This window comes from Solanum verrucosum, unplaced genomic scaffold (assembly GCF_900185275.1).
Source record: "Solanum verrucosum unplaced genomic scaffold, falcon-dt-bn FXZP01000102.1, whole genome shotgun sequence".
In the NCBI taxonomy this organism is placed as follows: domain Eukaryota; kingdom Viridiplantae; phylum Streptophyta; class Magnoliopsida; order Solanales; family Solanaceae; genus Solanum; species Solanum verrucosum.
This window is the reverse complement of record NW_026019930.1, coordinates 2963601-2991565: the sequence shown is the minus strand read 5'-3', so window position 1 is coordinate 2991565 and position 27965 is coordinate 2963601. Positions and strand designations below refer to the sequence as shown.

At 35.1% G+C, this 27965-nt stretch overlaps 2 protein-coding genes and 1 pseudogene across 3 annotated transcripts in view; 2 read left to right on the top strand and 1 right to left on the bottom strand.

The window, feature by feature from the left end:
- LOC125828680 (uncharacterized) overlaps positions 1-27965 on the bottom strand; it is a 111758-nt gene that overhangs the window by 62861 nt on the left and 20932 nt on the right. The gene's annotated exons all lie outside the window — the stretch shown is intronic.
- LOC125828582 (uncharacterized) lies at positions 625-5517 on the top strand. 2 transcript variants are annotated; one of them, XM_049507902.1, is made up of 6 exons: positions 625-922; positions 1456-1701; positions 1788-1961; positions 2097-2203; positions 3891-4198; positions 4670-5517. In XM_049507902.1, exons 1-6 carry the CDS (start codon positions 764-766, stop codon positions 5257-5259), a joined length of 1584 nt encoding a protein of 527 aa, XP_049363859.1. In that variant the 5' UTR covers positions 625-763; the 3' UTR covers positions 5260-5517. The 2 variants fall into 2 exon arrangements, with proteins under 2 accessions (XP_049363859.1, XP_049363851.1); XM_049507894.1 differs by having other exon boundaries at positions 1453-1701.
- Positions 20494-25824, top strand: LOC125828514 (uncharacterized; annotated as a pseudogene).

The following is a 27965-nucleotide window of genomic DNA, read 5'->3' as shown; positions in this document are numbered from 1 at the left end:
ATTGTAAATAGACCTTATCATAACTATTTTGAAAATAAATATTGTTTCTATTAGACCATCGAGTCAAACACCCCTCCCTTTGGTCCAACACAAAAAATCTAATTTTGAAAAATCAATCCAGTAATGAAATGTTGTTATAAAACTTTTTCTTAAGTAAAACAGTACAATATAATTAACATAATCTCGAATTAAGATTTAAAAGAAGATACATTGTATGTAGACTTTATCATAACTATCTTAAAAATAAAAATATTATTTCTAATAGACCATCGAGTCAAACACCTCTTCCTTTGGTCCAACACAATAATTCTAATTTTGAAAAGGACAAAAAAGTATACATTATGAGTAATTAATTGAATATAACATGCTTTATAATAAGATATCTTATTCCCCCTGCCATAAAAGTAAATTAATTTATATATTCTACTTATATTTATTTGATAAAAAAATAATTAAAATGTTAATTGAAACTCAAAGAGTTTGACTTAATTAAAATGAAACATGGCAAGTAATTTATGATGGAGGGATTTGGCAAAATTTAGTAAGAATTAAGGGACTATAAAAATAAATAATTATTTTCCTTACTATAAAAGAAAAGTGAAGTAATTGTCTGCTAGTAGTAGCCAAAACACAAATTGCTCTCTTTCATCTCACAAGCGTGACTTTCACTGGAATTTTCCAACTCTACTCAGCACGGCTCTGATATTTTTGGTATTTGTCTTACTCACTCAATCTGAAACTTTTTTTTTTTTGTCGTTTTCTCATGCATCCGTCGAGGAATTACACCGGCGAAGCGCCATCGGATTTGCGGTGGCAGAGGGGGAAAATGTTGCCGGTGAAGAGGGAGGTAGACCTTGAAAACTTTCCAGATGAAGAACGCTGCCAACTCGACAAGCGATCTAAGCTTTCCTCTTCTCTGCAAGTAGGTTTTTCTCTCTTTCTCTTTGCTGTTCTAATTTTAAAGCGATGTTTCTCTATTTGATCTGTAGAATTTTGTGCATTTTTTTTCGTTTTAAGACTTTTGTCTGTGTGCATCTTGTTATCTACTAACATATGCTCTGAATTTGACTACACATAGAGTTTATGATGTTAGTTTGACTTACTATTGAATTGCATCAAACATTTAGGGACTTACCAAATTAGGAAGTGCTTAGTAATAAATGAAGTAAAGGAGTATAAATAGCCATTTTAGAAATGTTTGTAGGAGAATTATCAATTACCAAATTGGGAATAAGAACTTGGCTTATCAGTATTGATGCCTTGATATTGATTAAGGAGATGCCAGTGAATTTACGTCTATTGTTATCTTCTAAGGCATTTCCTTCAAACTGTTCTGAAAAACCTCTCTACCGCACGAAGGTGGGGTAAGGTCTGCGTGTACACCCTACCGGTAGGACAATACTATGTAATCGTATTATCTTCTCTGAGATCTGAATCAAGGATATTTTGCAGCAGCAACTGGGTGAAGGAGCTTGTGATTTTCCTGTTTCATCATCGTTCGTCTCGTTAGATGAACCCAGTCCGTTAGGTTTGCGGCTAAAAAAGAGCCCATCACTGGTGGATATGATCCAAATGAAGCTTGGGGGCACCTCCATGGTGGAAAGTCTTGGGAAGAAGGAGCAGAAAAGAAGCACTGCAATGATAGAAAAGCTCAAGGCCTCGAATTTTCCTGGTTCAGTTCTGAGAATTGGAACCTGGGAGGTATACACAGTTCCCTTTTTTAATGATTTGTAAATAATGTTCAGTCTGAATGTTCCACAAGTGAATTGAATATTTTTTCTCTACAGTATAAGTCGAGATATGAAGGAGATTTGGTTGCAAAATGTTACTTTGCCAAGCATAAGCTTGTATGGGAAGTCCTTGATGGTGGTCTCAAGAATAAGATAGAGATCCAGTGGTCTGATATTATAGGGTTGAAGGCAAATTACCCAGATGATGCACCAGGAACCTTGGATATAGTGGTAAGGGGTAAAACAATTTTGTTTTTGCTAGTCTTTATGGAGTTATTTCCTTAACTGCATTAGCAGAATAGGCTCCAGTGTTGCTCTCCTTTTTAACCTTAGTTGATGAGGGTGCTATGTATCCTTGTATTGCAGCTGGCAAGGCAACCTCTTTTCTTTAGGGAGACAGATCCACAACCCAGAAAGCACACACTTTGGCAAGCAACTTCAGATTTTACTGACGGACAGGCTAGCATACACAGGTCTTACTATTATCCCTGTAGTTCTTTTCTTCCTCAAGTAATAATTACGCCATTGTTAGTCGTTAGCCAATTTTATCTTGTTTTCTTGACATCTCCGTGGACATCTATTGTCTAGCCTTTTCCCCTTCTTTTTTTCCCCACTTCGGCGAGTATTTCAAATCACTTGTTTGATCTACTTAGTTGATGCATGAAGATAATGAGAGAAAGCTAAATCCAGAAAGAGGTTTGCCCGGCATGACTCAACTCTATTGACAGAGTAAAGTGCTCTAGATGCTTCATGGCTATCACAGGGATTTATATGATAAGTAGTGGTCTTATTAGATTTGGAATTTCATCTAGCAAGTAGTAATTGTTGATATGGAGAAGGCCAAGAAACACCATTTTCTTAATTTGAACTTTTTAAAATGGCTTGGGGTGGGGGTCTGGGAAGGATGATAAGACTGTAGAATACATTATTCAAGCAGAAACTCTCTCTTTCCTATCTAGTTTATTTTACGTTAGGCGAGGCGAGACAGAAACTTGTGATCGAGGCTTAGTTATTTTTGAAGAGGAGAGAGGCAATACTAGAAAGATAAGGTAGAGTGGGTTGCTTGCGCACTCAGTTTAGTGCCTAATGGTTAATGCTTGTAGGGATGGCAACAGGGTGGGGCAGGTTAAGGTTATGCAGGAAGTATGGGTTTAAACTTATGGGTAGAGGGTGGGTTCAAGCGTGTTTTTTAAAACTTCAAAGCCGTTGCGGGTTAGCACTTTTGACCAATTACAAATTAGATAAATTTCTGCAACTACAATCAATCACTTATTGCAGATGTCTGGACTTACAAAATGTTGCCATAAAAATTTTCAGACACTTTTTATGACTCTGCCAAGTTAACACTTTTTATATGTTAATTGAAAACATGAAGAAGGAAGCAATTTTTAGGAGGCAGTACTCAGTCAGGGAGGTGGGGGCAAAACTGAAGAACAGAAGTGAGAAAATATAAATGAAATGAATGCATTACTCTTCATCGAATTTATTCATCCAAGTGTTGAATGGAAGAGCTTGACATTTCTTATGAATTTTTTTGCTTATCGTCAGGTTTTATTATCTTAGTTCCAAACCAATCTTTAAGATGTAATAACAGTTCATTTGTTCACATTCTTGGGTAATAAACATAACAAGTGACAAATATTTTGAACTATCCCATGCTTAGAATTAAGTGGCTATGTGGCAGGGCAGGTTTATGTGGGTTGGGGTGGGTAGGGGCAGGGACAGGTTTGAAATAGAAAGTTTTCTATGCGGAGCGGTGCGGCATGGGTTGAAGTCTTTCGGGTGAAGGCTGAACCTGCATGGCAACCTCCCTGCCTTTCCCCGTTGCTATCTCTACTTAATGATTATCCTTGTGGCCTAATGCAGTTTTGAAAGAGCATTTCAGTGTTGCAACCGAATGGAATGTCTCAGCTTTGAATCTAAAAGCCCAACTAAATTTCCCAATTTCAGTTTAATCTGTTGTAAAAAGCTAATTTTTGAAGCATGTTGCACCTATAGTAGCTTTTATATTGTATCATAGTGATTGCAAGTATATTAGGTTTTTAAGTTCTGCTGGTTGTAGGGTGTGTTTGGTCTGTTTACAATTTCTAGCATTTCCTTTCTCGTCTTAATGTGGTTCAGTTTTGATGTTAAAACTCTTCAAATTTTCTTTGGTTGTAGGCGACATTACTTAGAGTGTCCGCATGGATTGTTGGGAAAACATATTGAAAAGCTTGTGCAATGTGATCCTCGTCTTAATTTTCTGAGTCAACAAGCAGAGATGACTCTAGATTCTCCTTATTTTGAATCCCAGATGTCGGGTTTTGAAGACACACATGAAAGGGACCGTGAATTTGATCTGAATAATGAAGGGAGTCCGAATTTTATTGACTATACTTCACCTTCTGGAGCTCAGTGTTCCTCCAAAAATAAGCAAGATCCTAGACCTTTGGAATGTATTCACCAAGAAAAGCCATCCCCAAGATCAGGTAATTATGTATTTTATCTGAGAAGTGCATTTAAGTTTTCTTGAATTGAGTTCTATGGTGAGTATGTCTTTGAAGACGTCGATGATCATCCCTTATCCCCCACCTTTTTGAAAAAGTGACAAATTGATTGTCATTTCCTTTTCAAAGAGTGGAGAGGAAGTTTGCTACCCGTTTCCTTGATTTTATTGTAGTCATGTCTTGGTGGTACAGTTGTGTGTTTCTTGAACATAATCCACATTGAGGGGGTTGTCTCTGTTCAAAAAGAGGAATATGACCATATTGCAGAATCGGGTTATGGACATGTTATCCTATGTTATTGTTCTCAACCATTCTATGGCCTATTCTAAGTGATCAGGATTTGCTTCTATATTGCTCTCTGGATGTATATTGTTCTCGTTAGTGTGCTGTTTCTCTTGGATTTGTTTTTTATTTTTCTGTAACTTCACATTCAACGTGCTGTTATTGATACAGGGGCGAGTGAAGATATGGAAAGTAGGGAAGTGGAGCAGCGGAAAGGGCTCAGTAACCTCAATCAACTCAGAGTGTCTGGAGTACATCCCTCTGTGTCAATGAGTGATTTAGTGAGCCAGCTTGAGCAACGTGTATCAGAGCAGACGACATCTAAAGTCATCAACCTCGCCAATGATGAACGACGAAGCTCGGAAATCCTGGAAGAGATCTCCAAATCCTTGCTTAGTGACACTCAAAATGTGTCATCATCAGATGAGAAATCTCTTATGTCAAGGGTCAATTCTCTGTGCTGCCTTCTCCAAAAGGATCCTGCAACAGCTCATGCGAGTGAGAACGGTGGTGATGTTGTGTCGGATGAAAGAAGAGTTAATGAAATAAATTTCATTCCCACCGCACCGCTTGGAAGAGAAGATGTAGAAGATCCTTCTATGCCAGAGGATGAATCAACTGATCTCTCTGGTTGCAAGCCGACTTCAACAATGTCAAGGAAGGACTCTGTCGGTGATCTGTTGCTGAATCTTCCTAGGATAGCATCACTGCCCCACTTTTTGTTCTTATGCGATGATTCTGCAGGTAACCAGGCTAGATAGTCTTAGCTCAAGTCTACATCAGGTAATCATTGCAAAGGATGGCTGTAGTTCTCTTGTATATATTGAAAAACTAAGTTTAGCAAACAGTACTGTGTTCAGCTTAGGACTTGAAACTTTGATGCATCGTTATAGAACTGTTCATGGATAGAATTAGACCCTTTTTGTGCTTTTGTACAAAACTTAGTGCTGTGAAAGTTTTCCAATGCTTTCCTGTTTGTCACTACTGCATTATTTTGCCAAGTATAAAGTTACAGTGAACATGATATTCAGATTTTGCCCAGTGAACGCAGGATAAAACATGAGAATTAGACAACACAGGACAAGATTTTAACGTGCATGACAAAAAAAACCGAAATACTGGAACGGTTTTGAGATTCCCTGTAGTTTATTCGGGGATTAGTTGTTCTGGGCATTGTAGTGTTAATTTTTATCTCTCATTGTGGATGAATTACCAATTTTGGGTAACTTGTTCTCCGACCAAAATGAGTCCTTGATGTACATTCCAAGTGTCCTAACAAAAATAAAATAAAATTCAACAACCCACTAGATTATAGTGACTGACATTGCAGGTTGACCATTGGGTGTCTAATCGAGTCAAGATTGTACTGTTACACAAGTGGAATCAGTCAACTTATCAGACCCAGTATGAACTTAATATCATAGTCAATGTCAACCACTTTAGGCATTTCAGTATGATTTTTTTGTATTCCTCGGGTACCCCGTACCTATATCGGAGTTCGACAAATTTGGGTTCTTCCTGTGTGGGGACCCATTTGAGGGAAAATACTCCCTTCCAAGGATTAAGGTTGGGCATCGGACCGGAACGGACCGGTACCGGACCGAACAGGACGGGTTGACCGATTTGTTGACCTGTACCGGGATGAACCGGATCGGAATTATCGAGATGGAGACTAGGTTCCGTCCCATCCCACTATATACCGGGACCGAATCGGACCAGAATGGAACGGGATGGGATAAACGGGACGACACATATAGCTATTTCAAAAAATAATAATTTTTTTTAGTTATTTTGATTTTTTGAATTATGAAAATATGAATGTTTGTTTATTTTTCTAAGTTTAAATTAACTGTATTGAAATTTATAATGTAATTTTACTTAAGTTTATTTTAAAGATATTTTTTAAAATTTTTACTTATTAAATTTGCAAGTTTATGTTTAATAAAGTTTTTTTGTTTTAAAGTTTTTAAGGTTAAGTTTTCAAGATTTGAAATTTTGAATCTTTTGAAGTTTATAAGTTATTTATTGTTAATATGTTATAAGTTATACTTATAACTTGTAATTTAAATAACTTAAGTTTGTAATTTTAAAAAATTAAATAAAAATAAGGATAAAACAATGACACAAATTAAAAAAGGGTGATTTGGTAAAGCTCTCCCTATCATTACTGCTTCTAAATAATTGGATGTGCTCAACAGGCAATTCAGTGAAAAACAAAATTTAAAGACCACACATTCGGCCCCTACTTGGTCTAGCAAAGCACAGAAAAAAGTGATACTTTTGATATTTGATATATAAATAAACTTTAGTTAGCTTTACGAAAATAGTTTAATCTATATTATATGTAACAAATTTAGTCATGTTCTTATTTCGTTTCAACACTTAAAAACAAAATTAAAGTGAACTAATAGATTAAAGATGAGAATTTTTTTTTATCTTTAATATATAGCTTTAATTAGATATGAGTTGTCCTCAATTATTGTAGGCCTTAAACACATCATTTCTATCATTTGTGTGATCAAAGTAGGTACTGTTTGCTTTATAATTTAGGTGAGTACGTGTTGAAAATTGTGGATATTTATATTACAACTAGTAGCAAAAAGATTTATAAATATTCAAATGAGACAAGGACGAAACAAGTAGCAAAGAAAAATACAAGACTTTGACTCCTTACCTCCTTTTTTGAGCATGGCCAAGTCAATGTTTTAATTTAAGAAATGTTCTGAATGAAGTTTAATCATTTCACACTACACATGCACCTACTCTTTGTTTTTTTTAAATAATCATAATTGTTCGAGTTTATTTGCACATCTCGATTAATTCTACGAAATATTTGGCTACCTTTTACTGATACAAGTATTGGAGTTACCTGTCCATCACAACTCAAATATAGATGAGATTTAAAAAAAATCATTCAGTATTTTTATTTTCGTTAAATTTGAATCTGAAATCTCATGATTCTCCTAAGACCGCTCTTTTAAGCAATATACCTACTCCCTTCAAAACAACATCTATAAATACCCCTTTGTACTGCTCTAGTACTTAACACCAATATAGTAGCTAGTGTGTTATTACTAAAATTGAGAAACATGCAAATAATCATTACTTGTACATTCATTCTCATGGCAACATTCCTTTGTTTCCAACAAAGAAGTGAAGCTAGAATTTTAGCAAGTCATGATGACAATACAATCATACAAATCCTCATGACAAAGAAAATAATTGAAAGGCCATCAATTTCATCTCCACCACCACCTAAACCATCACCAAATTCCAAACAAATCTCAGAGGTCTCTCCTCATTGGGCTAATAATTAATTGGCTCCCAACAAAGGAAATAGTTTAGGAAGAAGTCCAAAGTCCCCTCCACCACCTCCACGGCCAGCCCCATCCACTGGCCATTTGTTTTCATCTTGAAACCGGGGATACTCTTTCAAGTCGCGGGTGCTGTTACAACTAATTGGTTCGATTTTGAAGATGGAGCATACATGCATGTTAAGATTAATTATGCTAGCTAGTTGTTACATGAGTAATGCTAATGTAATTTTATTTAATTAATTTGTATGTGCTTGATCAAGTAAAATATATTACTACAAAAATGACACACTGTAATATATTTCACTATGATTTCCTTTTGACACTCTAATACATGAATGTCTTTAATTACTCCTTTTGTCCTAATTTAGTTGTCGTATTTTCACTTAAAAAATCATAAATATGTAGTAGTATTTTTTTGCTAAGTTACCTCGATTTTTCTTCAATAAATGTGCAATCTATTCAAAACTTGACGGATAGAGTAGTTTGGTTTTTAAAGAACATATGCTCTACGAGGCATAAGTTCAGTTGATCAAGGGAAAAAATTAAAGATCAATCCATTTTAAGGTCAATCAGTGCCTTTTTTTTTTGACAATAGGTTGGCACTTGTAATTTTCCTTTCATGATCAAGTTTGTTTCCTTTAGTTTATGGTTCCATGGATATTCTTTCTGTCAGATAATTGATAAAGACACGTTCTCCAATCCCTTTGATTTTTCATGGTTGGACGTTTAAAAATATTCTGACTAGATATTGCTACTTTGCTGCTTTGTCAATATATACATACTGCTTTGAAAAGTAAACCCCCACCCCCCACCCCCACAACCATTATAATTCACATTCACATTGGCACTTTCATGTCCATTGAGTCTACAACTCAGAATGATTTAATCATGAAAACCTTTAAAATAAAATATATGACTGTGGTACAATGGATGGGTCTGCTTCTCCCTTAACTATAGGTTTTTGGTTCAAGCTTTGAATATGGAAAAATCCTTGGTAAGGTTGGGCACCGGATTGGGTTGTACCGGTACCGTTCTGGTACCATTCCGGTCCATTCCGATCCAGTAGTCTTCGGGACGGAATGGGACACCGTGAACCGGTACTCGGAACGGAACAGTATCACGATTTGATACCGGTGTACCGGTACCCATTTTTCCCGGTTTATTTTGGTTCCGGTTAATTATTTTTTATTAATTAATTTATATTTTATAATTTATATGTAGGCATATTTAAAAAAATAAAAAATTGGATTGGATTGATATTTTTTTAAGGGTAAATCACATAAATATGTTATATTAAAGAAATATTTACCATCTATGACAATATAATTTTTCTAACTAAATATAACAAATTTTTGGAATTAAGAAATTGTACAGTCGCTTGCCTCTTTCTCTACCCTTTTTCATCTTCCTTCGCTTTTTTTTATTCTTCTTTTTCTTTGTCTCTTTTTCTATCATTATTATCTTCCTCCTCTTTTTTCTTTCTTTTTAAAAAAAAACTTATTCTTCTTCTTCTTTGAAATTTTCATATAAATAACTATCTTCAAATCAATTTTTGCCCATATTTAATTATTTTTACCCAAAAATACGACGGAAAAAGAAATGGAAAGATGAAAATTTGTACAAAATCATATTTTCAAGCAAAAATTTCAAATCTGTAAAATTATAGCAACAAGAGTTCACCATTAATGGTCATTATAAAGCTTCAAATTTTGAATTCATTATTTGAAATTTTACGAATTTGTGATTAGCTTGGATAGATTGTTCCTACAAATAATTGAAAATGTCGTTTGAAATTTATATCTCAATTTTAAGAGGATTTGGTTAAGTTTATAATTGATTTTAGGAGAAATATTAGATTGAAACTCGAAAAAGGTGAAGTTTATGGAACTGTATGACAATTGAATTAAAGTTGTATTAGATATGTTTCATAATTATATTAAAATTATAGTAAAATCATGAACAATACATTTATAATACATATTACAAACTTCACTCTTTTTTAGTGGCCGTATCAGCCAAAATAATTTAAGTAACACACTCGTAATACATTTATAATATAGGAACAATACATTTGTAATACATATTGCAAACACCGCATTTTTTCTTAGTGATACAAATCAAAATAATTTATAAGATATATATAATACATTTTTTCTTCATGAATAGTACATTTATAATACATATTGCACACTTCACTCATTTCTTAGTGATACCAACAAGAATAATTTAGGTAACACACTAATAATACCTTTATAAGACACCCACATTACATTTTAATACATATTGCAACCGTCACTCATTTTCTTAGTGATAAATTAAAATAATTTAAGAGACACATATAATATAAGTTTTATTCATAAGCAATCCATTAAAAATACATATTGCAACTATCACTTATTTTCTTAGTGATACAAATCAAATAATTTATAAGACACATATAATATAATTTTTATTCATGAACAATACATTTCTAATACATGTTGCAAACTTTACTCTCTTCTTAATGATACCAACCAAATGATTTACGTAACACGGTTATAATACATGCACACTACATTTTTAATACATATTGCAAACATCACTCATGTTTTTAGTGATACAAACCAAAATAATTTATAAGATACATATAATACATGTTTTATTCATGAATAATACAAGTTTAATTCAGTCTATAGATTATTATCTTGTTTTTCATTAGTAATGTTTTTTTTTTATTCTTAATTTTCTCTTCTAATTCAACTTTAATATTGTGTAATACACTTTTAATGCAAATTTAATTCATTTTGTAGTTTATTAGTTGTTACTATTAGATTACTTGTTTAATTCATTATTGATATAAGTTTATTTATCCCTTTCCTTCTTTCTTTCTGTTATTCTTTCTCCATTTCTTTCTTGCTTTCTTTCTGTACGTTATTCTTTCTCCATTTCTTTCTTTCTGTACATTGTTCTTTCTCCTTTCTTTCTTTATGCTGCTCTTTCTCCCTTTCTTTCTATTGTTCTTTCTCCCTTTCTTTCTCTCTCTACTTTCTTTCGTATAGTAGTCAATAATTCGTAGATAGAATAAAATTTGTATCAATAATTAATTGGATAAGTAATCTAATCGTAACAAATGAAGAGATATAATAAACTGCAAAATGAATTAAACTTGAATTAAAAATGTATTACACACATATTAAAGTTGAATTAGATGAGAATTAAACATTAATGCAAAATATAGCAAACGAAAGAGCATTCTATGATCTGTAAACTGAATAAAACTTGTATCAATAATGAATTAAACAAGTAATCCAATTGTAACAAATCAACCAATAAAATGCAAAATGAATTAAACTTGTATTAAAAGTGTATTACACTAGTATTAAAGTTGAATTAGAAAAGAGAATTAAGCATGCATAAAAAACGTAACTAATGAAAGACCAGACAACGGTATGTAGAGTGAATTAAACTTGTATCAATAATGAATTAAACAAGTAATCTAATAGTAACAAATCAACCAAAAAACTGCAGAACAAATTTGCATTAAAATTGTATTACACAATATTAAAGTTGAATTAGAAGACAGAATCAAGAATGAATGAAAAACTTAACTAATGAAAGACAAGACAATGATCTATAAACTGAATTAAACTTATATTATTCATGAATAAAACATGTATTATATGTGTCTTATAAATTATTTTTGGTTTGTATCACTAAGAACGTGAGTGATGTTTGCAATATGTATTAAAATGTATTGTGCATGTTTTATAAGTGTGTTACCTAAATTACTTTAGTTGATATCATTAAAAAGGGAGTGAAGTTTGCAATATGTATTATAAAAGTAGGATGTATTATTCATTATTTTAATACAATTTTAATACAATTATGAAACATATCTAATACAACTTTAATACAAACGCGATATAGTTCTGTAAACTTCATCCTTTTCGAGTTTCAATCTAATATTTCTCCTAAAATCAATTCTAAACTTAACCAAACCCTCTTGAAATTGAGATATAAACTTCAAACGATATTTTCAATTATTCGTAGGAACAACCTATCCAAACTAATCGCAAACGAAAGAGCAGAAAGTAATCTAATCGTAACAAATAAAGAAACATAATAAACTGCCAAATGAATTAAACTTGAATTAAATTAAAAATGTATTACACACATATTAAAGTTGAATTAGAAGTGAATTAAACACGCATGCAAAATATAGCAAACGAAAGAGCATTCTGAGATTTGTAAACTGAATAAACTTGTATCAATAATAAATTAAACAAGTAATTTAATCATAACAAATCAGCCAATAAACTGTAAAGTGAATTAATTTGTATTAAAAGTGTATTACACAAATATTAAAGTTGAATTAGAAGAGAGAATTAAGCATAGATAAAAAAATGTAACTAATGAAACACCAGACAATGACCTATAGAGTGAATTAAACTTATATCAATAATGAATTAAACAAGTAATCTAATAGTAACAACTAATAAACTACAAAATGAATTAAATTTGCATTAAAAGTGTATTACACAATATTAAAGTTGAATTAGAAGAGAAAATTAAGAATAAAAAAAAAACATTACTAATGAAAAACAAGATAATAATCTATAGACTGAATTAAACTTGTATTATTCATGAATAAAACATGTATTATATGTATCTTGTAGACACGTATTTTTGACCGAGCTTAAAATTTTATACCATTTTTAGAGCTAAAATATTTTTATAAATATAAATTAAATATTTTGACTGTTATCTTATTTTATTAAGCTTATTTTTAAAAGATTTGCAAACAACAAAATAGAATCACTTTTTAAGATAAGTTTTATTGTCAATTGTTTAAAAAGAAATGAAAGATTACAAAAAAAAAAACTATATTTGAAATTAAGTTTTTATAAATAAGCTAGTATTATTTAATTGATCTTATCTTATAGCTAGTTGACTTTTTCTTAGATTTTTATTAATTTTAAATAATTAGTTGATATGCTATTCTTTTAAGATTAAAATAAAACTAAAACTAAAAAGTAAATAAAAAATAACCTAATTAATCTAACAAACCTACCCCACTCCTATACCTACCCAAAAACATACTACACGTAAGGAAAAGAAGAGCAAAAACAGTTTGCTGCTTTTTAAAATAAATAAATAAATAAACAACAACAATACCATACACCCCCACACTCCCACTTTCCCACAATTCTCTACACTCCCACTTCACATGACTAAAGGAAGAAAAAGTCAATAACAAAAGGAGACCCACACACACACGTACCAAGAAAATTGGCAAAAAAGCAAAAAACCTATCCTATATATATAAGAACACAAACGTACAAAAGGGGGAGATAGAGATCACCATCATCAGTTATATGGAATAGAGTGCACACAAAAAAAAAGCATATACACTTTAAGTCAGATAGATTTTTGTTCGTGGATTCAAGTTCGTGGCTCCTTAAAGTTAATTATAATTAACTTTAGAAATCAGTAGATTGTAGCGGTTTCTTTTGTTGGAATTAAGTTTTACGAAAAGGTAATTCTAATCCCTTATATAGTTCAATGAAATAATTGTTCTGAATTCGATTATGATGTTATGAAGTCCTTAAAATTACATGTATTGTTATATGCCACTATTTTATGACGCATATCATATTGTTGATTGCATGAATTGTTACTGTTTAAATTTGCTCATCGAATTATTTTTACACCTGACGTTAATTTAATCAACTAATTTGATCCAAAGATGGTTGTTGTTTACTCCTAGTTTTATTTCAACATGTTTATGTACATTTATTTGATGGTACAAATTGACAACTTCGTTTATGACTTTAATTTAATTACGTGTAAATTGGTTAGAGATTCTGTAGTAGTTATCATTTAGAGTTTCTGGAGTTTAATAAATAAATAATATTGCCATACTTATGGAGACAATTAATTATTAGAATAATTTTTATCGTATCCGAAATATTAAAAATGGAGGAGATGAACATTAGTTCATTTAAGTGAGTCATTAATTCATCAACGTGAGATAGTTCTTTTATTAGTAATTTCACACTATCATCATTTGGTGAAGAAAAATTATTATATCACTGCGTGTATTATTTTTCTCTCAATTAGTTTAAAGGAAAAAATTAATTAAAAAATATTATACAAAAAATAAAAAAAGAAAACGTGAGCAGAGAAAAGTATAATAATAAAACAAAATAGTGCAGAATGGAAAGATGAAGATAATAAAAAAAAGAAGAGGAATAGATCATTAAAAAGAAAGTTAGAATAAAATAAATAAACATTTAAAACAAAAACAGAAGAAACAAAAGATGAAAAGTTATAAAGAGCAAAAAATAAAGAAAAGGTAAAAAATAAAAAAGGGGAAAACAAAACTTAGCCAAAAAATTATTTAAATAAAAAAGAAGAAAAACATTTTTGTTAGATAAAAACAACAAATAAAAAAAAAGTAAGAAGAAGAAGAATGTAAAGAAAAAAAAAAAGTAAAAACTACAAAAAAATAATAACGTGCAAAAAATAAATAGAAGAAAATTAGAAAAAGAAATATTTTGTTAGACAAAAATCAAATAAAAATAAAATAAAAGTAAGAAGAAACAGAATGTTAAAAAAAAATAAAATGAATGAAAGTAAAAACTACAAAAAGTAACGTGCAAAAAAAAATAGAAGAAAAATAAGAAAAAGAAAAATTTCAAGAAATTGGTTTCAACCTCTTTAACATTTTCTTTTTCTAAAATTAATCCTAAATCCCGTAGAAGTTTACCTTCTATTATAATTCAAATATCGACTCCCACTAAAACGACAATACTAAAATTCTCCGGACTCTAAAAAATCTAAACAAGATAGTTACAATAAATCAAAGAAGGTGGGACATAAGTAAATGTATAGCTGATAAGTATACTATATCCAAAAACTAAGTCAAGACAAGATATAAGTCAATGAAACAACTGTGCTAGAAACACGGGACTCGAGGGGTGCCTTACACCTTCCCCTTGGTCAATAGAATTTCTTATCCATATTTCTAGTTCGCAGACCATTAAAAATTAGAGTCAACTTCTTTTTGATTAGGGGTAAAAATTAGGTGACTTGGAACACCAAAACTCGATTCCAAGTGGCGACTCTGAAATAAAAATAATCCCTTTTCAAAATGTCACTTTAATTGGAGAAACTCTATTTTTCAAACACTTCGTTTGGGGGAAAAATAGGGGTGTGACAGATGGCGACTCCCGCTGGGGATAACCAGAATTCGAGCTTCAAAATATTGACTTGTGTATGGCTTTGATCTTTATTTTTATTATTATTCTTTTTGGATATTGTGTTGTTAGTATAATGTGTTATTTGCTACTTGTTTATCGCTTTGATATTATGTGAATTGTTATATATTTGTCTCTCCTCGCGAACCCATCTGAGTCTTCTGAGATACTTTATTCGGAGATGCGATTACGCTCCCGAGCCATGAGATACCAGAGACGCGGCAACGCTCCTGGGAAGGATTCTATAGTAACACATGTCTTAAGATGGGAAGGACTAATAGTGAGGCCGGAAAGCCCTGCTACCGGTAAGCTATCCCTTCCCGACTCGAGTAGTCCACTCGTTTTACAACCAGTCTAGACACTCATTCCATTAGGTTGCTAACTTAGTAAAATAAGTCTCAGCGATGATTATTCCTAATAAGATTCGATTTATCTGCATCATGCATATTTGTAAACTAATAGGGCTCGACACAAGGGTCGAGTCCTTCTAGGACAGGTACCCCCACTTAAGACCATCATGTACATTTTTTTGTTCTACTTGTTGCACTATTAGGAAGGCTATACAAAATGTCGACCGGCTTTGGATGAATTAATTAAAAAAAAAAAAAGAAGGAAAATTCTAAAAATACAAAGGCCATAGTGTCCTTCTTTTATTAAACACTTTTACTTTGTCAAAATTTGTACTTCTTTCATAAATATAAGATTATTATTTTTTTTAGTTATTATTACTGTCATTTTTATTTTTTTAAGGGGGTAAAGATAAATTAAGAAAAAATAAAATAAAACCAACTATACTATTTATTTTTTGTTAAAAGTCTAGCAGGATTATCTAATAAGAGGGGTTCAAACTACAACAAAAAGGTTGAGTGCTTATTTTTCTTATGTGTTTTTTTTCACTCTTCTTATAATAATAATTATTTAGAAAAAAAAAAGAAATTTATATTTTTCTCCTTTCAACTTTACTCAGATTATTTAATAGGAAATTTTTATTTTTATTTTTATTTTAAAATAAATAAAATGTGATGATTTGTTTTCCTTAGTATCCAATCATGTTTTTACTATTGTATACAATATTTTTACTTTATTTTTAATTTTATAAAAAAATAAAAATGTGTTTTATTAAGTCCTAATTTGTCATTATCGTAATATAGGAAAATATGAATCCATATGGAAAGGGAGATAAGAGGCCAAGGGAGGATCAATCACCTCGCGTCATGATATTAGATAAGGCTCCGACACTTTTGAAGGCATGGTATGAAATATGACGAATCATGGGAAATGAGTGGTGTTCAAACGCTTGGGATTTCTGCGAAGCCTTTTGTATGTTGAGCCGCGACGGGATTTGATAGAAGCACTAGTTCATTTTTGGGATCCAATAAAAAATATATTCCACTTTTCTGACTTTGAACTCACTCCCACACTAGAGGAGATAGGCGCATTCATAGGAAGGGGTAAAAATCTTCACGAAGGAGAACCTATGATACCAAAACATATCAGTGGTAGGAGGTTTTTTGAGTTATTGCACATAAATGAGAATGAAACAGGTGGTTGCCTTGATAACGGATGGGTTCCATTAGAATTTTGTACAAAAGATATGGGCGAAAGGATGGGTTCGAGTTATATGGAAAGAAACTTCGTAATAACGGGTGTCGTTTGACCTGGGAAGCACACAGTTATGACGCCTTCACAGTAGCTTTTTTGGGGATCATGGTGTTTCCGAAAAAGGGAGGAAAGATCAATATAAATTTGGCTGCAGTCATTACAGCTTTTGAGAAAAAGCCTAATATCACCCTCGTACCCATGATTCTAGCAGACATCTACCGCGCTTTGACAATTTGCAAGAATGGAGGAGATTACTTTGAGGGATGCAATATGTTACTACAACTATGGATGATTGAGCACATTCGTCATCACCCTTATGTAGTGGACTTCAAAGTAGAATGGAATGATTACATTGGGGGTCACGAGGGAAGAATCAAAGATCATAGTTTTCCGAAGGGTATTGAGGCTTGGAAGAAATACCTCAATAATCTGACTGCTGACAAGATTGTGTGGAATTATCATTGGTTTCCATCAGCCGAGGTGATATACATGTCTACATTTCGATCGTTCATCGTCCTAATGGGCCTTCGAGGTGTCCAACCTTACATGCCACTTAGAGTTATGCGACAACTTGGTCGACGCCAGTTTTTACCACCTAATGAAGATATGCGGGAATTCATGTATGAGTTTCATCCCGAGATTCCTTTAAGGAAATCAGAGATATTCAAGATTTGGGGGGATGCATGCTCTCAAGTCCCCACGATAGGGTGGAGGATCGCACCAGGGGTGAGGTGGACCAAGCATACTTAGAATGGGTTCATGATCAACCCCCTCCTAAGGTATTGCCAGAAGGATCGGTGAAAGGACCTGTAGATCGAGAAGCAGAAATTGAGGTTAAGATTAAGCAAGCTCGCCTCGAAGTTGAAAGAAGCTATAGATCTACTCTGGATGTCCTGAGTAATGACTTGAAGAATGCTAAAGAGGAGTTGGCCCAACGTGATGCTATATTTGAAGTGAGAGTTAGAAAACATCGTTCTACCATTCTGACCTTACAAGAAGTCTTGGGCATTGTCACAGGCGCTATGGAGCAACAAGAGGAGGAGTATAGAAAAGAAAAGGCCCAGCTTATCTGCACACAGTCTAAACTCCAGAATCAAGTTAAGGCTTCTATGGAACGGGAAAGGGAAATAGCAAGGCGTTTTAGTGTATATCAGGCAGAATGTGAAATTGAGAGAGGTCAAAGGATAGCCGAGCGAGATGCACTCCACCTTCAAATTGAAGAGCTCCAAGAACAGAGGGAGAATTTGACGCATGAAGTCAATACTACTCGACATTGGTTACAGAATTGTTATGACAATATGAATGAAGCCAGAGATCGAGTTCTTCAACTCAGGGATGCACTTAATGATGTTTATGCTGGTTATCTCCACCAGAATGATGAGAGGTTGGGCCGCCAGGCACGTGTTCTTGCTCCACATCTACCAAAGGCCTTGGCTAGGATTTATAAGGGTCTTGGGGATGATTGAGATCTGAGGATTTAGTTTCTTTCCGAGTCTATTTTCTTTTCTTAGTTATTAGTTGTTGCTTTTATTTATTTATATTTTCGTTAATCATTTTGAGTCTATCTTAGTCTTAGCTATTTCTATTCTCATGTTTTATTCAAATCATTGTGTTAAGAATATTTGAAAATGAATGAAAATGATTTACTTTTGGTCAACTCATGTACATTTATTATTTTAAAGAAAAAAAAATTATTATCTTTCACGAACTACGTAATGATCTGATTCATGTTCAACATGATACGTAGGCAACCCTCAACGGGTTCGATCGAAATGCGTTTCAAAATTATTCAAATAAGTAAAATATAAGACTAAGAGACATAATCAAGTCGTTTAAAGCCGGGATGAAACATGAAAGCCTTCCGAAACTCATTTTAGAAACATAAATAATTTAGGTGCATAACATACAACGTGTGATTATCGTTTGCAAAACACTAAACCCTAACATGTTTTTTTTTTGTAAAAGAAAAGAGAAAAAGAAAAAAAGAGAGAAAGAGTTTAAGGTGGTTGGTTTGTGATTAGAGCTGGCATCTCATCAATACAACACCAGATCAAAAGGGAAAGGGAAGATGACGCGCAAGGAGGGAACAGAGTCGGGAAATGACGACGTCCAAATAGTTGCACAAGAATCGGTGTCTGTGGAAGAGGTAAAAATGTTGCGACAACAAATGGCCGAAATGTATGAAGCTTGGATGAATGGGCAAGCTCCTCCATCTTCGATTCGGGAATACCTGAATGCGAATATGCCATTCCCTATCCAAGTATCAACCAATGATCCAATTTATCCACCTGGATTCGGCCCCTACACTAACACATCGAACGTCGCTGAAACTTCTACAGTGCGTCCCTTGAATACTCCTATGATGAGTAACCCGCTATTTGTGCCAACTGCGCCGACTAATAGCACTTCAAATCCAACAGTGGTGCCCAAATCTAACAATGATCCTTCATTCCAAGTTCTTCATGACCATGGCTACACCCCTGAAGAGGCCCTTAAAATTCCAAGTTCTTATCCCCAGACTCATCAATATAGTTCCCCTTTCAAAATTGAGAAAACAATTAAGAATGAGGAGCATGAAGAAATGGCTAAGAAAATGAAGAGTTTGGAACAGAGTATAAGAGATATGCAAGGACTAGGGGGCCACAAAAGCATCTCATTCAGTGATTTGTGCATGTTTCCCCACGTCCATTTGCCTACTGGTTTTAAAACCCCGAAGTTTGAGAAATATGATGGTCACGGAGACCCCATAGCTCATTTGAAGAGATATTGCAATCAATTGAGAGGTGTCGAGGGCAAAGAAGAGTTGCTCATGGCCTATTTTGGGGAAAGCCTAGTGGGAATTGCGTCTGAATGGCTCATAGATCAGGATATAGCCAACTGGCATACGTGGGATGATTTGGCTCGATGTTTTGTGCAACAATTCCAATATAATATCGATATTGTGCCAGACCGCTCCTCACTTGCTAACATGAGGAAAAAGACCACAGAAAATTTTCGTGAATATGCCGTTAAATGGAGGGAGCAAGCTGCTAGGGTTAAACCACCAATGAAGGAGTCAGAGATGATTGACGTTTTTCTCCAAGCCCAAGAACCTGATTACTTTCATTACTTGCTTTCTGCCGTCGGGAAGACATTCGTCGAAGTTATCAAGGTTGGGGAAATGGTGGAAAATGGCATCAAGTCTGGGAAGATCGTAAGCCAAGCTGCTTTAAAAGCCACAACACAAGCACTTCAAAATGGTTCTGGAAATATTGGAGGGAAGAAAAGAAGGGAAGATGTAGCCACCGTTGTATCAGCACCTCGAACTTATGCCCAAGATAATCATACACAACATTACTTTCCTCCCCAAATTCCACAATATCCTGTCCCATATCCTCAATATCCCATTTTTAGCGCACAACCAATTGTTCCCCCTTCTTATCCGCAATGGCGTGCACCACTTCCTCAAAATCATCCATCACCCCCACAAATTCACCAAAATACAACTAGAATTCCTTTTCGTCCTAGAAAAGAATACAAGAAGGGAAATGGAGCTAAGGATGAGTTCACCCCTATTGGAGAATCATATGCTAGCTTGTTTCAAAAATTAAGAACGTTGAATGTTTTGAGTCCTATTGAAAGAAAGATGTCGAATCCTCCTCCGAGAAATCTTGATTATTCCCAACACTGCGCATATTGTTCTGATGCCCCAGGGCACAACATAGAAAGATGCTGGTACTTGAAAAAGGCAATTCAAGATTTGATCGATACTCGTCGAATTATAGTTGAAAGCCCAAATGGACCGAACATCAATCAAAATCCACTGCCCAGACATACTGAAACAAACATGTTAGAGATGATGAATGACCACGAAGAAGTTGCAGTCCCATACAAGCCAATCCTTAAGGTTGAAACTGGCATGGAAAGTTCAGCAAATGTCGTTGACTTAACAAAAATGATGCCTTCAGGGGCGGAAAGTACGTCTGAAAAGTTGACCCCATCAAGCGCACCCATCCTAACTGTAAAAGGAGCACTTGAAGATGTTTGGGCAAGTCAGAGAGAGGCAAGATTGGTTGTTCCAAGAGGGCCAGACAAGCCTATCTTGATCGTGCAAGGAGCCTATATTCCACCTGTGATCATTAGGCCAGTGTCCCAACTTCCAATGACTAATCCCAAGGCTGTCCCTTGGAATTATGAGCCTACCGTCGTGACATACAGGGGAAAGAAATCAATGAAGAAGTAGATGAAATAGGAGGAATGACTCGTTCGGGAAGATGCTATGCCCCGACTGAATTAAGGAAAAATAAAAATGACCAAATGCAAGTTAAAAGTCCAGTCACTGAAGGGGAGGCAGAGGAGTTCTTAAGAAAGATGAAATTGTCAGACTACTCCATTGTGGAACAGTTAAGGAAAACTCCAGCCCAAATCTCTTTGTTGTCATTGTTAATACATTCAGATGAACATCGTAAAGCTGTAATGAAGATTCTGAATGAAGCACATGTTCCTAATGAAGTTACAGTGAGTCAATTAGAGAAGATTGCTGGGAGAATCTTTGAGGTAAACCGCATCACCTTTTCAGATGATGAACTACCAGTGGAAGGTACGGGACATAACCAAGGCCTCCATATAACTGTAAAGTGTGAGCTTTCATATGTCACTCGAGTTCTAATTGACGGAGGGTCTGGGGCAAATATTTGTCCCTTGTCAACTCTACAAAAATTGAATGTTAATGTTGAAAGGGTACGACCAACAACGTATGTGTTAGGGCTTTTGATGGGACCAAAACAGATGCCATTGGGGAGATAGAGCTCATACTAAAAATAGGGCCTGTCGATTTCACCGTGAATTTTCAAGTGCTGAATATAATGCATCCTACAATCTATTGTTGGGAAGACCATGGGTGCATAGAGCTGGGGCAGTCCCTCTACGTTGCATCAAATGATTAAGTTTGAATACGATCGACAAGAAGTGATTGTTCATGGTGAGGGGGATCTGTCAGTCTACAAAGACTCTTCCCTCCCTTTTATCAAGGCAATAATGATAATGAGGCATGGTTTATCAAGCTTTTGAGGTAGTGGTTGTTGAGCATATCCTCGAGGGGAATCTCATTTCAAAACCACAACTGCCCATGGCATCCGTGATGATGGTAAATGAAATGCTGAAGCATGGTTTTGAACCAGGTAAAGGCTTGGGGATCTTCTTGCAAGGGAGAGCTTATCCGGTGAGTCCACGAAAGAGTCTTGGTACTTTTGGCTTAGGATACAAGCCTAGAGTCGAGGACAAAATGAAAGCCAAAAAGCAGAAGAAGATGTATGGTCACTTACCAAGCCTATACCACCCATATACAAATCTTTCCTCAAAGCCCGCACAACAGAATCTTCTGAGTCACACTCCCAGAGCCAGTGCTGGAGGTTCACGAAGAATTGATCAATTATTTTCAAGATTTATTTGTCGAGGCTGATATGTTGAACTCGGAGAAGGCACTAGCGACAGAGATGTGCAATTCATTGGTCCTGATGTCCAGCTGAACAATTGGGAGGCCACTCCTCTCCCCACTAAGAATGAGTCTTGGTAGTCTGTCTTGTTTTTCTTTTTGTCATCCGATTTATTCAAGGGTTGTTTTCGGATTTTGTCTCGTCGTTTTATTTCAAACTCTCTATTTTCCTTTTCAATAGGATGTAATTGTGTTTTTATTTCAGTCTAATATATTTATTTTGTTTTCTTCTATACAGTTCTTTCTATGCCGATTCTAGTGATATGACATGCATGCAGAATTTTCACCGGATCTTAAAATCCAATCTAATCTTCGACCTAATCCTGAAATACTAAGTCAAGAAATCGAATATGATGAAGACGAAGTATTTGAAGAAGTAAGCAGGGATTTCAAATCTTTTGAGAATAAATCAAACCCAAATATGAGTGAAACTGAGACGATAAATTTAGGGGATCATGAAAATATTAAAGAGACTAAGATAAGCGTACATGCTCGACATCAAAAGGAGGATATAATCCAGGCTCTGTTTGATTACAAGGATGTTTTTGCGTCATCTTATGATGACATGCCTGGATTAAGCACTGACATGGTGGTTCACAAGTTGCCGATTGATCCTAAGTTCCCTCCAGTAAAGCAAAAGTTGAGAAAACTTAAAACTGACATGAGTGTAATAATTAAAGAGGAAATCACAAAGCAACTTGAGGCCAAAGTCATTCGAGTCGCTCAATATCCTTCTTGGTTAGCCAACATCGTACCTGTCCCTAAGAAAGACGGCAAAGTTCGAATGTGTGTTGATTATCGTGATTTGAACAAAGCAAGTCCAAAAGATGACTTTCCTTTGCCCAACATCCATATTTTGTTGGACAATTGTGCTAAACATGAGATTGCATCTTTTGTGGATTGCTATGCGGGTTATCATCAGATTATTATGGATGATGAAGACGCAGAAAAAGTCTTTTATCACACCATGGGGTACATATTGTTATCGAGTCATGCCATTTGGGTTAAAAAATGCGGGAGCAACTTATATGAGGGCAATGACAACCATGTTTCATGATATGATGCATAAAGAAATCGAAGTTTATGTGGATGATGTGATCATTAAATCAAAAAAACAGTCAAATCATGTGCAAGACTTAAGAAGATTCTTCGAAAGGCTTCGCAGGTATAATCTCAAGCTTAATCCTGCAAAATGTGTATTTGGAGTACCGTCAGGAAAGCTTTTGGGTTTATAGTCAGTCGACGAGGTATCGAGTTAGATCCTTCAAAAATAAAAGCCATTCAGAACTGCCACCTCCAAAGAATAAAACTGAGGTTATGAGCCTTCTAGGAAGGTTAAACTACATCAGTAGATTCATTGCTCAACTCACAACAACTTGCGAGCCCATTTTTAAGTTGTTAAAAAAGAATGCCACAGTCGAGTGGACCGAAGAATGTCGAGAGGCTTTTGAAAGGATTAAGAATTACTTATCGAATCCCCCTGTGTTGGTTCCTCCCGAGCCGGGCAGACCATTGATATTATATATGTCAGTACTGGATAATTCTTTTGGATGTGTATTGGGTCAGCATGATGGCACTGGGAAGAAAGAGCAGGCCATTTATTACCTCAGCAAGAAATTTACCGTTTATGAATCGAAGTACACCCTTCTCGAAAAACGTGTTGTGCCCTAACTTGGGTAGCACAGAAGTTGAAGCACTATCTTTCATCTTATACTACTTATCTCATTTCTCGTATGGATCCGTTAAAATACATTTTTCAAAAGCCCATGCCCACGGGCAGGCTTGCGAAATGGCAAATATTAACTCACAGAGTTTGACATTATCTATGTGACGCGGACCGCAATGAAGGCTCAAGCCTTGGCAGATCATTTGGCAGAGAACCCTATTGATGATGAATATGAACCACTTAAGACCTACTTTCCCAGACGAAGAGGTATCATGTATCGATGAAGTTATTCATAATAATGATCAAGATGGAAGTTGTTCTTTGACGGTGCTGCTAACAAGAAGGGAGTTGGGATAAGAGCAGTTCTTATGTCTGAATCAGGGGAATATTTCCCTATAACAGCCCAACTTAGATTCTATTGTACCAATAATATGTCAGAGTATGAGGCTTGCCATCTTGGGTTTGAGGTTAGCTGCTGACATGGGCATCCAAAAGTTGCTAGTGCTAGGAGACTCAGACTTACTGGTCCATCAAATCCAAGGAGAATGGGAGACTCGTGACCCAAAACTCATACCATATCAACATTGTTTACAAGATCTTTGTCAACAGTTTGTGTCAATAAAGTTTAGACACATTCCTAGAGTTCATAATGAGATTGTTGATGCATTGGCAACTTTATCTTCGATGCTCCAACATCCTGACGAAGCTCATATCGACCCTTTGTACATACAATTCGTGATCAACATGCTTATTGCAACTTGGTGGAGGAAGAATTTGATGGTAAACCTTGGTTCCATGATATTAAAACATATCTTCAGTCCGGAGAATGTCCTACTAATGCCACTAGTAATCAAAAAAGAACTATCCGGCGACTAGCTAGCGGTTTTTTCTTAAGCGGAGGAGTATTATACAAGAAAACACCTGATTGGGTCTTCTAAGATGTGTAAATGCTAAAGAGGCTTCAACAATCATGATTGAAGTACACTCAGGAGTTTGTGGACCTCACATGAATGGATATGTTCTGGCAAAGAAGATACTTCGAGCAGGTGATTATTGGCTCACCATGGAGCGGGATTCTATACGATTTGTTCGTAAGTGTCATGAATGTCAATAACACGGTGATTTGATACATTCTCCTCCCTCCGAGTTGCATGCGATGTCTGCTCCATGGCTTTTCGTGGCATGAGGAATGGATGTGATTGGACCAATAGAACCAAAAGTGTCGAATGGTCAAGGTTCATCCTGGTGGCCATTGATTACTTTACAAAGTGGGTGGAAACAGTAACTTTCAAGTCAGTGACCAAGAAGGTCGTGGTGGATTTCATTCATTTCAACATCATCTGTCGATTTGGTATTCCAAAGGCAATTATTACCGATAATGCTGCAAATCTAAACAGTCACTTAATGCAAGAGGTATGCCGTCAATTTAAGATTGAACATCGAAATTCGACTCCTTATCGCCCAAAAGCAAATGGGGCTGTAGAAGCTGCCAACAAAAATATAAAAAGATACTTCGTAAAATGGTGCAAAGTTCTGACAATGGCATGAAAAGTTGCCTTTTGCTTTGTTGGGTTATCGCACTACAGTTCGTACGTCAGTGGGTGCCACCCCCTATTCGCTGGTATATGGGACTGAGGCAGTTATACCTGCAGAGGTTGAGATTCCATCCCTGCGATTGTTGTAGAGGCTGAAATTGATGATGATGAGTGGATCAGAACACGCTTGGAGCAATTAAGTTTGATTGATGAGAAGCGATTGACATCAGTATGCCATGGACAATTGTACCAGAAAAGAATGGCACGAGCATACAACAAAAAGGTGCGTCCCAGACGTTTCGAAGAGGGTCAATTAGTGTTGAGACGTATTCTGCCACACCAGGCTGAAGTCAAAGGCAAATTTTCTCCAATTGGAAAGGACCATTCATTGTAAAGAAGGTATTATCCAATGGTGCTCTTTACTTAGCAGATATAGAAGGCAAAATGACAGAAATGGTCATCAATGCTGATGCTGTGAAGAGATATTATATATGATGTGATTTTTCGGTATTAGAAACCCTTATGTTTGGACTTGACATTTCAAAGGTTGATGTAATGGAAATTCTTGGTTCTGTGTCTAAGTATTAATTCATATGTTGTCACCCTTGTTGAGAGTTAATTTACTTCCTTGGTTCTTCTGCTTCTTGGCTCTTCCAAAAAAAATAAAAAAAAAAAAAAAAAAAAAAAAAAAAAAAAGAAAAAATCAATCACATGAACTACGTTTGACCTGATTCTTGTTTCGATAAGATACGTAGGCAACCCTGTATGGGTTCGGTCTAACCAAATAAAAAATCCAAAATTCCATATTTGTAAAAAACTGGGGCAAAGTCATTTTTTTTTTTTTCCTATCCCAAAGCTAAAGTCATCCCATCATTTAAAGTCGTATTTGAGCTTCATCTTGTCATTTCTTTCTAACCTTGTATAAAAGTTGTGAATCAAAGACCCTTTGGATCAACCTTTGAATGTCAAGAGTAAGTATGTTAAGGGTACAAATGATGAAACCATGAGAGAGTCTTATTGGTGAAAACCCTAACTGGGCATCATAAGGCGAATGAGTTGAGAGAAAAAAAAAGAGTCTTATTGGTGAAAACCCTAACTGGGCATCATAAGGCGAATGTGAGTTGAGAGAAACAAAAATGAGAGAGTCTTATTGGTGAAAACCCTAACTCGGCATCATAAGGCGAAAGTGAGCTGTGAAAAAAAAAAAAAAAAAAAAGTTTATTGGTGAAAACCCTAACTGGGCATCATAAGACGAATGTGAGTTGAGAGAAAAAAAATGAGAGAGTTTTATTGGTGAAAACCCTAACTCGGCATCATAAGGCGAAAGTGAGCTGTAAAAAAAAAAGAAAAAAAAAAAAAAGAGAGAGTCTTATTGGTGAAAACCCTAACTGGGCATCATAAGGCGAATGTGAGTTGAGAGAAATAAAATGAGAGAGTTTTATTAGTGAAAACCCTAACGGGCACCATGAGGCGAATGTGAGTTGAAGGATTCAAAGTGAAAGAGTTTTAGTGGCAAAAACCCTCGTGGACATCATAAGGCGAATAAGAGTTTGAAATTAGTTTGACTTCGTCAAATAATTGGAACTCCACATCAAGATTAGATGATCAATAATGGTTGATAAATAGATTGGATGGACAAATCGGGTAATCAATTCAAATTGCATGTCATGATCAGTAGAGTCGGCTACCACACTCAGATAAGTTTTTCTTTCTTTCTCTTTCTAAAAGAGAGTCTTCATTGAATCATTTTCTGTTATTCTCGTGTAGTATATATTTTTCTTTCACTTTTCATCGCTTTGTTTCATATGTCATTGAGTCGAGTTAATGTCAAGAAAGTAAGAAAGGATTCCAAGACTTGTTACCAACTCTAAAGTTGTTCAATGCAAAGCATCAGGCCAATGAGTTATCATCTGTCGGCAAGTTTTGGATTCAGAAGAAGTCCATGATTTGATGAAGGGTAAACAATGAGTGTTATGACATAAAGGCAAAAATTGGATTTAAGTCCCTCAAAATGAGCAAATTTGGGTGGAAATACAATCAATCAATAACGAGCACTGGGCATTTGGAAAAAGTAAACCACGATGAGTACTGGAGCAATCCTTGTCAAAGGGCAGAACCACAAACCAACCACCACGTTTTTAAACTCACAAATTTTCTTTGTTGAAGCAGGGGCACAAGTTATTTCGAGATCAAAGATCCAAAAACCTGGATGTTCAATTTAGTCTACGAAGAGCTAAATGGCAACATTGCACACGAATTATAGTCCATATTGGGTAAGTGTTTGTTTGTCTTATTAGTCTATGGAACATAGTGTAGCAAGGACCCTCCTGAATAATGGGACGTAGTGTAGCAAGGACCCTCCTGAATAATGGGACGTAGTATAGCAAGGACCCTCCTGAATAATGGGACGTAGTGTAGCAAGGACCCTCCTGAATAATGGGACGTAGTGTAGCAAGGACCCTCCTGAATAATGGGACGTAGTATAGCAAGGACCCTCCTGAATAATGGGACGTAGTGTAGCAAGGACCCTCCTGAATAATGGGATGTAGTATAGCAAGGACCCTCCTGAATAATGGGACGTAGTGTAGCAAGGACCCTCCTGAATAATGGGACGTAGTGTAGCAAGGACCCTCCTG

Excerpts from the sequence above, each read along its gene's own strand:
- LOC125828582 (XM_049507894.1), top strand. The coding sequence starts at position 764 with ATGCATCCGTCGAGGAATTACACCGGCGAAGCGCCATCGGATTTGCGG. Across the intron at positions 1,962-2,096 it reads CAGGAACCTTGGATATAGTG|CTGGCAAGGCAACCTCTTTT; the intron begins GTAAGGGGTAAA and ends CTTGTATTGCAG. Across the intron at positions 4,199-4,669 it reads AAAGCCATCCCCAAGATCAG|GGGCGAGTGAAGATATGGAA; the intron begins GTAATTATGTAT and ends TTATTGATACAG.